A 12,195-nucleotide genomic window follows, 5' to 3' on the forward strand; every position below is an offset into this window, starting at 1 on the left:
TTCTATCCCATTCTATAATCATCTGTTGACAATATTGCTTCTCCATTCACAATTTTAAATACAACTAATAACATAATGGCTATATTAGTCTGTGTTTCCAGGAATCAGATGACTCAACCAAGAAAAGTGACTAATTTGCATAGTGCACAGAGCAATTAAATTAACTGATCTTAAGAAAAAAACTGGTACAAAGTGAGGTTTTTATCTAAATACAGTAGAATCAATGACCATTATGATTCTTAAGATAGCACAGCCTTATTAAATCAACTTATTTCTCCGCAGGAAGTTTAAATTTGGAAAATTTATAAAGCAAATATATACATCCACAAATTATATGTACAATGTACAGTACACATATAGGCAACTGATCAGGATAGATGCTTTTTTTTTTTTTAAAAAAAGTGAATCTAATAAGAGCTATATTAGTTTCTGAGTAAACATGACAGCTAATGACAGCTAATATGTGCTGACATAAACTAGTTTGATGGTTTTGACTATAGTCAAACAGTTAGGGAGTTACCTGTCAATTAGATCAAAATGGTCATGTATATTCAATTAGCTTATTTCTTTGATGGCCAATCACAGGAGTGTTGGAATAGAGAAGAAATAATTGCCTTTTCTCCTTGAACCTAATGCAGGGGATATTAAACATGAGTCTATAAAAGGGCTTCATCTACAGGGACTGGTTGCTGGTGGGGCAGTGGGAGGTAGGGAACTCTAAGGAAGGGAAAAAAATGCAATCCCTTAAATCATATATGCCATTTTGTGTTATTTTGTTTTTCCTAAGGAGAGGGGTCCATAGCCTTCAGTAGATTCTCAAAGGAATCTAACACTAATAAAAAAATGTTAAGAAGAACTACTCAAAAGGATCTCAACTCAGAAAAGCCGGTTAGCTTGAGAAAAGCTCTCAAGCTAAGCGAGAGAGCCTTGATGCGTGAATTCAAAGTGTGTGCATGCCTAAGTGAAGAGTTGAGACAATGAGACAAAACAGTGCCATGGAATAAGAATGAATAGAGGCATTGGATAGTACTTCAAACTGTCAGAAACTAATTTTTCTTTATACTGAGAAAATCAGTTTGCAATTAGGGTCCAAGTTATTCTATTTTATACTTCGAATGGCTTTGTGTTGAAGGTCATAAGGTACTTTGGACTAAAATGCAAATCTGTAAACTGTTAAGGATCCTTGACCAAGAGAGAATCTCATCAATGAATGACAACTGTTCCACTTTAGGTAGATTTACATTTAAATTACAAAGAAAAGGATTAAATTTAGCTAGAGTTTAAAAAATATTAATATAATTTTTTGTTTTGCTTTTGTAGATAATTTTACTGTTTTTCCTTTGAGGAGTTAGCTATATAGGGGTTAGCTATACAGGCTTTATAGGGTTAACTATGTAGACTCTGCAAGACAAGGTCTCTGTCTACCTGACAGTCTGGATGACTGGAAACATTCACATGTTGAATGAATTGTTCAGTGCTCCCATCCATATTTGGCATTATGTAGATAGAGCATCCCTAGGGTTTTGAAAACAATGTGGACTGTTGTATAAATCATTTCTACATCCAGGCATGCAACCAACCATCTGGGCCTTCCTGTTGACTTTCCAGTAAGTAGGTGCCCAAAGAGATGTGCTGCTAGAAATGACAAGTCGCCATGAGGTGTAACATCCTGAGGTACATGAACACTTGATTAGGGTAGGGTACTATGAATTAGTACCTCTCTAGACTCTCTAAAAGTGCTTTGTCTTTATTATAAAGTCTTAACTTTACAGTCTATTTTTTCATTAGCTAAGGGATTTAACAGCTTTCTTCCCTATGACAGCCTTTGCTATTATAATTAAGAAATGTATTAAAACTGGAGTGAATTAATGTAAAAAGTGGATGGGGCTTAGGACCAGAAGATTTCCCCAGCTAGGTGTGAGGGAAAAATTCAGTATTAGAAAACGGAGGTATATTCCATAACAAGCATGATAATCTGAAAATTTTTGAGAAATGCCCTTATGTATTCAAATTTACATGCTTGTGTGAAAGTAAGTGTTAAATGAAAATGACCCAAGACTTCTCATGTGTTTTAATTGGCTTTGATGATGCCATGTACATACGAGTTGCTCTATCAATGTCTCTGCTCTCCAGTCACTATATTTGATCACTATTTGTCAGGTCATTGAGGAGAAGCCTGAAGAAAAAACTGTTTTATGGAATAGTTCATAGGATAGCATCTAGATCTTCTGGAACATAGAGAAACTTTAAGCCAAATGTTTCAGACGCATGTGTAGGGAATACAGCTATCATAACTAATTAGAAAGAAGGCTCTACCAGTTTATCCAGGGGAAAGGAAACAGGTTTGTGAATTCTTAAGGAGATGGGAGTTGAAGCTTCCCTATTCTATAACTCCAGGAGATACACACTTGTGTCTTATAATCTCAGAAAGGGAAGAAATAAGCGAATTAAGCCACAGTCAATTTAGTCATAATCTTTGTGGAACTTCAGGATATGGAATACTAAAAGCTACGAATTCCTTACAAAAGGTGTCAAAATACTTTGTACTCTCAAGAAAATTATTAAACCGTGTGAGAAAATCTAAAGATAAGTGCTTTAATTATCATGGGGTAGGGCTTTTAAGGGTAAAGAACCAGTTCTTCCTTCTTTATCATGCCATGAAAACCAGATTTCCATTTTCTTGTTTATGAAATGACCATTTCCAAAGATTGGAAATAAAAACTTACGAAGTTTAGCCTTTTGGATCAGACAGTATCTCTCCCAACTAGAATGGAATAGTTTTGATGAGTCTTCACAGTGGCCAGCAGTGAGTGAGTGACTTACTTGAGTGCTTGGAAGTATTGAGATCCATGTCAGTGTCAGCACTGTATACAGGGAAGGACATACATACAGGGATGTTAACACTTCCTGGTTCTCCAAAGTAGTGCTCAAAGGATCCTTCAAGTAGGAAGAGTGGGCACGTTGACCTTTGTCCCTATTCCTGCATCTTAACTCAGTGCTACAATAGGGGCAATTGCATTTTCTGCTTCTTCTGGCAATGCTTTGTCTTTTCATGTTATCTTGCTTTTTGCTTTATCTGCTAAGCAAATATATAGAGATTAGAGAAGACTTACCTCAATTCCAAAATACTAACGGAGTTCCCCGAGGGAAATATTCTCCTTACAAAATTGAAGTCGCCAACATACACACTGCCATCAGGGCCAGAAGCTAAGGCGACAGGAGCAAAGAGTTTGTTGTTGTGGGCTGGGCCATTGCAATTGGTGCAGGCTACACTCCTTTGGTGTCCATTACCCATTATGGTTGATATGACTGGGGGTTGCTGGGAAATGAACATATTTTCTCCATTCCCTTTATGTATGATTCCTAGATTCAAGGAAAACAAAAAGAGAATTTAAGAAAAGCAATTACCACAAAATAATCTCTCCAATATTTTAATTTACTTTTCATCATTCAAAGCAGGAAGGAGCTTTGGCCTGGCATAAGAGAACCTGAGAATGAAACACACACTTTCCTCAGTTTTGTTTAATTGCATAACCACAACAAATAGTAGCATAATACTTTGCCTCAGTTTGTCCATCTGTGAAGTAGGGTAATGCAACCAGTCCTTATAATGTTGATTCTAAATGACTCAATAAAGCATTTGATGACTAACTTTTAATGACCTATTCACTCTGGACTCTGTGAATCATCTGTGGCTACATTTCCATAACTGGCTGACTCTTTTCTGATGCCTAGCACAGACCTGTCTGACTTCAAATTACCCTCACTATGAAACCGGTTCCTGAAAAGAGAATATCAGTCAATTTTAATATTAACCTTAGCAAAACACAATCAGGAAGGTAATCTACTTCTGTGAAAAGAAAAGAAATCCTACTGCTAGAATGTACTTCAAAGATATATGAAAGAAACTTGAATTTTCCACTCTTTTGGACCATATCACACTATCATCAGTGCAGGAAATAGAGATACTGACTTATGAAAATGCTTTGCAGACATTCTGTGTGGGCAATCTCATCCATACCCACAGTTTTAACTCCCATTTCTATATGCTGAAACTTTCTCCCATCCAGAGAGTTCTTAACTGACATGCAATTTCCTTCTAGACCTTTTTACTTGGACCCCCCATAATTACCTCAGACTCAAACATATAAAAACTGAACTCACTATTTTTCTGCAACCCCTCCCAAACCCCGCTCTTCCTCTTGTGTTCCCTAATCATCCTGTGAGTGGTTGTACCATGCATACAATTACCTAAATTGGAAATCTAGATATCACCATGGCTCTTCTTTCCCCCCATTCTTGAAACCTGATTAATCATTAACTCCCATTGAGTCTATCCCTTAAAATGTGTTGAAACCAGTTTCTTCTTCACTATTCCCACATTAGTTTAGTTTTTCTTAACTTCTTGGTCTCTTGGTCTCCATGCATACCCATTTCCAGATCTTCGTCCCCACTCCTGCCATAGAGATTATTTCAGTCTGTGGCTTAATACCTTTCAATAGCTCCATATCCCTTTAGGATAAAGGGCACATTCCTTATTGTTAAGACATACAAAGTCCTTCATGATTTGGCCCTTGACTACTTCTTCAGTCTCCCCTCTCATCATGCTTTCATCTATATCCTGAGATCTAGCCAGAACAAACTACTTATGGTTACTTTCACCTACTTCCATTCCTCTATGTTTTTGTCCATGCTATTATCTTTATCTTGAATGCCTTCCTCATCGTGTCTGCTTGGGGAAGTTCTATTCATCCTTTAAAGCTCAGCTCAAGTTTTCCTCAATGCTCCATCAAGGCAGAGTCCGTTACTCCCTCCTCTGTGTGCCCATAGTTTGTTTTCCATAGCTCTGTTACAACATTTATCACATTGTGTGATACAGTTTTTATTACTTCTCTGTCTTTCTCATTAGAACATGAATGAGCTCCTTGAAGGCAGATCCTCTTTCTTACTCCTTTCTGTATTTTAGTGCCAATCCCTGTGGCCAAATCATTATAAGTGCTCAGTAAATGTTGAAAATAGGCTTTGAGTTTCTCATAGTTTCCTTGTCTAAATTCCAATGATTTTGCAAGCCTGCTGAGCCTGGGCAGAAAATCTAAGGAACAAGTACTGCTGTGCTAAATAGCTCAAGTCAGCCCAGAATGAGCCAGGGCAGGTGAAACATCCATGTTGTGGGAAGGCATGCCCATGTGTCAGACTGAAGTCACTGATAGCAAATGAATGAATGCAGTTATATGGTTAAGCCTTATTTTTTTCTCCCTTTCCCCCTGCTGTCTATCTCCTTGCATTGCCTGTTATTCTCCCTAAACATTTCCTGAAATGTTTCCTTATTTTTCTTCCAACTTTTGGTACCACAGTCCTACCATAGAAACTATTGATCACTCTGAGGTAGGAACATTGCTGGCAAAAATAAACAAGTGGGTAAAACATGCTACAATACCATGGTGGCAATACATGGTTGGAAAGAGCCTTCCAGCAAACAGAAATCCCATCCGTCATATAGTATTTGGATTTCAAATTTAAGTATTTTTACTTTTCCTTCCAGGGCGATTTCTGGCTACTTTTGCAACACATGATTTGCAGGAGCAGCTGTGAGTTTACGCCCTAACAAATTGGTCTTTTACTGCAGAACTGTGAGATTTCTTGAGGATCACTACTTTCTTATTATTTTATTAATAACTTTATTAGGTAGTAGAGACCTTTCTTAAGATTTAGAATAGTTAATTAAGTAAGATTAACAGGACTGAATTTCATTTCCCAAAAAACATTTAGTTGCAGTGTGGTCAGTATTGTAATTCAAATAAATTAGGAGGAGGTGAATGAGAACTGGAATGACAGTTGTACAACACCATTGAAGAGCAATCTCTTGATTGCTAACAGAATATTCTACAAATGAGACTATGATATGTTCTTTAATAAATGAGGAAACCGCTGTTTAGCATGTCAGTATTTCAGCAATGCACTGTAGTGTATATCATTCAAAAATCTTTCCAATTATTGGCTTGGAAATACCAGATTTGCTATTAACATCTATTTTCACAGGTAGATCTCCATTTTTTAAATATCAATATAATGGTATAGTTAACAATTACCCTCAAAATGACATGTTATTACCAGCCTCCTGGCAATTTTAAAACTAAAGATGGCTATTCTAAACCATTCTTCTAAGCCTGCAATTCTAAAACTCCCCTTTTCTATTAGAAAGCCCAACACTCCATCAAAGAAGAAGAATGATTAAAGGAAATAAAACATAAGGCAATGTACTTTCTGATTACATCTCAACAATTGATGTCTGGCTTTCATGCAAGGTACTAAAGTGCCCGTGTACTGAAATTACCATTCCTGTTTAAAGCTGAAGCAATCAAAACAAAAATAGGCAATCCCCTTTTGTATTGCCCTGGAAAAATAGATCATTTTGAAGGGTGTTTTTGTTGTTTCAAGAATCTGTTTAACCTTCCATTACACAGAACCAGGGCATACCATCTAGCAACCATGATTTAATATCAATTCTTTTGCAAAATGTTGCTTTGAAAATATTTTGTTTATGTTCCTAGAAATCTTGATCAATTACTGCTGCCTCCTTTCCAGTTTCTTCTGCCACACATGCTCATTTTGAAAAGGGAATCAAATGATCCTAGGACAACACACATTATTTATGTGAAGGCCAACTTCCTGCTAAGGATTGGGCATCTTATTTACAGTTAACGAAACCCCACTGAATGGGGCCTACTGCACATTTTATCTTCAAAGTTTTCCTTTTCTTTGCCAAAAAGCCAAGTCCACTGTATAATAAGGTAAGCACACTTTTAAACATACTAGTCATACCCTCTTGCTACTTTGTTCAGAACTTCTTTTGATGTTTATAAATATGTCTGAAATAAAAAATCTCCTTGAAAGCCAGTGGGTGGTGCTTTATGCTGATTTCAAGGAAGAAACCATTTTTCAGATTTATGAACAACAAAGAGACACAACACATATTTCTCTCAGTACTTGACTGAGTGGATATAAACACAAACTGGGAGGTATGCCAGTGTGATCAATGGATATTTACTTCTCCTCCCAGTAAAACCATTTGTCGGCAAACTACTGGCTTATTTTGGAGGATAAGTTAAAAGAAATTCTTTACCAATTTTGAGACAGATGACAATACCCAGTTAGTGCCCTAGATTGTTCTTTTTGATAATTTTAGACACTCAACTGGCAGGAAACCCTAGGGGATATGTTTGAGAAAAGATATAGCAAACAAATAGCTTAGTTCTGTAACAGATATGCACAACTTTCTTATAATTTTAAAGAACTGAGTTTTCTTAAAATGAATGAATATACCCTCTTTATAATCACTAAGAAGATGTACTTAAAAGGAATAATGTTGAAAACCACAAGTTTCTGGTGCTTTTATCTCAGTGAAAATCAGAACCATCTTTATATACCAGGTCTAATATTTGGGAAACAATTCTCCACAACCAATGGTTAATTGTCAGGTAATATAATTGCAGCAATGGAAATGACAAAAGGTCTGAAAACACTGCCTGCTAGAAACTACCCATTGCATAATGATTTTGGAGCCAAAGAAAACTGAGGAATAGAATGGCAGCAGACATCCAGTCTAATTACAGGTGTCTTTTTAACTAGTGAGAGGAAACTGGGGGAAGATAGATTCTTGTTTTTAATCTGCTATCTGTCTCTGATCAAAAAAGCAGGATGCCTAAAGAGTTACGTTTTTCCCAGAGAGAAGTGGAGTGGGGGAATTTGGAGAGACGTTGCTCTTGCCTTAATCAGTCAGAAAAGACTGTCTGACCCGAGGGGGAAAGAGCATTGCTTTCTAAATTGGTCTTCCCAAAGCTGCTCCGTCACACTTATCATTCCTGCCTCTAAAACTGCCTTTGTGGGTGGGATTTAGACTTCGAAAACATCCCAAGAGAGGTTTTCGTGTCCAAGGTCAGGCTGAAAGGCAGCAGCAGAGCTGGCTTCAGATCTGTTTCCTGGCAAGTGTGATGAGTTCTTGGTTGGAAATACGCGTCTACAAATGAGATGATAAAATGAACAAATGTTCCTTTTTAAAAACCTATCCAAAGGAAGGCTTCTTTCTCAGAATAAATTTCTCAGAAAGGTAGAAACACAAAGCAGATTTAGTGGGGCTGTGAATGAGCACACACAATCTTTTGGGGGTGATAAAAATATTCTAAAACTGGGTTGTGGTGATGGTTGCACAACTACAAATTTACTAAAGATCATTGAAGTGTATACTTATAATGGGTAAATTTTATGATGTATAAATTATACTTCAATAAAGCTGTTAAAAATTCTCAGAAATAACTTGATGCCTATTACCTAAAATCTAATTACTGGTGAATTAGGGGTGGAGATAACACATTTGTGGAAATCAGGGGGGCCCCAAAACCAACTTTCTGAATGACTCCCTTCTGTTCTGAATGTTTCAAGTCTGTGTGAAGCAAATGGTAAGAGGATACAAGACTGAGAGCACACAGCTGGGGGCTGGCTCGATTGAGGTCATTTCCTACTTTGTGTTTAATGTCAATGACAGGCATTTCAAAGAGACAATCCATACAAGCCAATAAAAGTGAGTGGAAAAGAAACGGCTGCTTAAAATGTCAAACTCTTTCAAATCAAAACAAAAAACCTAATAATTTAATAAGTGGCATCTGCCCTTTCATTTTTGTACTTTTAAAACTGTGGCTTTCCTTTTGACAACAGAAAAAAAAGTTGACATTTTATATCTCATCCTGAATCTTTGCTCTTAAAAAAATAAACTGTTTGATATGGAATTCAGAATCTTCCTTGAAGGAGGGGAAAGAGGTATAATGGGGCATACAGCAATAGACTCATTCACCTTCAGAGTCCCACACTGAGACTGTAGTAGGCGGTCTCTTTCTATGGTTGAAGTAAATCTGGTTAGCTTTGCCATTCAAAATTTCTCAGCCTGTGGGGCTCGTTGACATAGCTGATTTGACTATGGTACAGATGAAGTGATATCATGGGTGTGATTATAAAATGGATCTCTTAGCTTTGGTCAGTTCATGGCCTTATAAGATCGCCTGGCCTTAGCCACCTGTTCCACAAAGTTAAGATGGATACAAGGATGGCTGGATGGAAGTGTGTAGGGGCCTCAACACATTCTGATCCCCGATTCTGGAAAAATTACCCAAAGTACATGTCCTACTATAGCTTGTTCAGAATCTGTCTCTTTAGATGAAAAGGGACACGATTCCACAGTAGACGTTCAGAGGAAAGCTATATGAAAACACCAGTGACGGGTTTCCCACTAAGATGCAACAGGAGGTGAAGGAACTTGGATGAAGGAGTTATAACCAGGGTAGCAAACTCAGTTTGTCTGGGAAAAGCACAAACTCAGGGGCCACCTCTGCTCCCTTCTCCTGATTTATTTAACATTTAAATTGCAAACAAGGAGAACAGCAGGGAGAGTGGTCCAAAGAAGGGATAGATTAAGATGAGAGTGTTCTCATTCTTACCACACTAAGAGTAATTCAAAATAGAATTATTACATTTGAAAGGAAATGCACTAATGCGGTCATCTCTAAGTAGTATTCTTACAAGTAATTTTTATCTTGTACTTTCCAAATTTTCTGCAATGAATATGTATTATACAGCATTAGGAAAGTGAAAGTAGTATTAATAAAAATTTAAAAAGCTACTTACCACTTTGAGGATTCAAAATGTGATGCTTATTCAAAGACCAGCCTCCTAGGTTAGAAGCATCCATCTCAAAACCTTGTAAAACGACTGTCCTTTGCTCCCAGAGAATAAAGTCAGGGCATGTTTCATATTCATATCCCACAGATACTGCAGACAAAGAGTTAACAGCACATTAGAAAATTGTAAAATATTTGCTTCATGTTTATACTAGTTGACGATTCTGTGGATATTACATTGGCTACTGAATTCTGATTAGAGTTGAAATTTGACTGCAAATTTCTTTCACCTAGCACAGTACAACTTGCATCTAGCATAGCATTGGTCACTTAAAAGCGATCAGTGCATATTGGATAAATATAAGAAGGAGTGAGTAAATAAATGCTCTTATTAGGTCGGTACCATATGTTTATGGACATTAAGCTTTATTTTGGGCTTTTGGGTTGGAGGCTATGCTGTAAAACTGAAGAGAGTCGCTTTCTGCAGGATTAAGCTGTGGTAGTATAATTTCTCACCACCTTTGTAGGAGAAGAGCAGGTAGGGCTAGTTTTTTACCACTATAGTGAAAAATGCACTCAGGAAGCTGCCTTTGGAGTACTAGGTCACTTATACAGCAAACAACTACATATGAAACTAATAAAAATGGATTTGCCTAATTTACGTTTTCCTGTGGTAACTGGCTTTTGGTTTGCTGAGAAGACTAAGTTTGCTTAGAGTGATGCAAGTGTAAATTCCACTTTGTGCACATTATGTTTTGGTTTCCGCATATAACTAACCAATGGGACATCACCCAACATTTGGCTTCAACTGCTATGCAGCACAGATGTTGTGCATTAAACTTGGAACCCTGGTATGCCACTGAAATGGGAAATGCAGAATGTGGTAGCTTGAGTGTCTTTGCGCTACTGAACTATGTATAGCTCAAGTATACCAAGTCCTAGCCATTTTCCCTTTTGGTAAACCTGCTTACCTGTTGGAACTCCAGATTTCTGATTCTTAAATTTACAATGCTTTCTATCCTCATAATGTTCTAAGCCTGAGAACACTGGCTCATTATACTGCATATCCTGAAGCGACTTGCCTCCTTTCTGGCAGCTTAAAATAGCCCCTGTTGGTCTGTGCTCTGCCATTGCTTTCGAGTACCTGCCTCTACCTGACTCTTTAGATGCCCCTGAAGAGCTCAGTCCTTCCTTTGTTATTTGGTTATGAAAACTGGAAATGAAAATGGGTGCTTAAACAATGCCAAACCATAGGTCCAAAAGTGAAAAAATAAAGTCAACTAGTTTTGGTTTTTGGCATTAGGTGAAGGGAAAAGATGGTAATTTTAGTCAAACTGATTTGTGTGTTCATGTGCATGTGTGTGTGAGCACATTCACAGACAAGCCAAAAGTCCCTGTAATCACAAATACCCAACTCTCTGACTTTGTGGATCATTTGTGGCCAATTTTAAATTGCAGGCAGGCTTCTTTTTGTCCTCCACTCTACCAAAACTTATAATAGGGATCAGGTCCATCTTCATGGGTATGACCCATGCTTAGGAGGGCTCCACACTTGGTTTAATGCTCTCCAGTCACTGTCTTGACATTTGTAATACTTTTTAAACAAGGGGCTCTGTATTTTCCTTTTCATTTCACTGGGACCTGCAAATTATGTAGCCATTCCTGGCGGGGATGCCCTTCTATTAGCCATCAGCTGGTAAAGACTCATGAAATGCAGACTCATTTTAATATTATCCCCAACCAAGCATTATTAGCAAAGGAGGCCAATGGACGGGGGGCGGGGGATGAAACTAATCATCTCTGCCAATGCTGTTCTCTATTAACAGTGGAAATAGACTCTCAGAGGGGAAAGGAATCTCAAAGATAAACTAGTTCAAGTTACACTTACGGTACAAATCAATACTGTCTACAGTCTCCCTGATATCTCATACAGCCCTTCTACTTGCAAAAACAACTCTGGTAAAGTGCAAAGAGTTGGTTTTGGACCAAGAGTTAGAAAAGACTTCAACTCTCAGGTCTATCATTAACTAGCTGTGTGGGCTCAGGCAAGTTATTCTCCATCTCTGGAGTTGGGCTTTTCACTGGTAGCATAGTGGGAGGGAGTGACTAGAATTGGTGGTTCTTAGATGCTTTTGTGTCAGGGAACACTTCGTTGTGAATCTAATTAAAGTTATCGACATTCTTCCTAGAAAAATGCATATGCATACAAAATTTTGTATATAACTTTAGGCAGTTCACTGACTTTCTGAAGTCCAAATAAAGATCTCAGATCAAAGACAACTGTAGTAGACAATCCTTTTAATCCTTCTTTAGCACTAACACTGTAAATTGCATTCTTTCTAGATTACATTTGATAACTTCTGGTTGAGGATCAAACCCCAAAGCCAAATAGAACACTGAATCTTATGCTGGAAAAATCAGGTGGTTAGAGAGCACACTGAGGGCCATGCTGGTGTGTAGGATAACACAGCTTCTGCTTCTCCTGCCAACATTTAAAAGTCTTGATTAATAAATAATCACAATGACA

The 12,195-nt window shown here is 37.6% G+C and overlaps 1 protein-coding gene across 3 annotated transcripts in view; it reads right to left on the reverse strand.

The window, feature by feature from the left end:
- Positions 1 to 12,195, reverse strand: part of TENM1 (teneurin transmembrane protein 1) — a 605,674-nt gene that overhangs the window by 123,102 nt on the left and 470,377 nt on the right. For all 3 annotated transcript variants that reach the window (XM_025372420.1, XM_025372421.1, XM_025372419.1), the window contains exons 19-20: positions 9,676 to 9,819; positions 3,114 to 3,363 (exon numbers count right to left, since the gene is read on the reverse strand). In XM_025372420.1, the coding sequence (XP_025228205.1) occupies positions 3,114 to 3,363; positions 9,676 to 9,819 (394 nt within the window). The remainder of the gene's footprint in view (positions 1 to 3,113; positions 3,364 to 9,675; positions 9,820 to 12,195) is intronic.

Source organism: Theropithecus gelada, chromosome X, assembly GCF_003255815.1.
Source record: "Theropithecus gelada isolate Dixy chromosome X, Tgel_1.0, whole genome shotgun sequence".
NCBI lineage: Eukaryota > Metazoa > Chordata > Mammalia > Primates > Cercopithecidae > Theropithecus > Theropithecus gelada.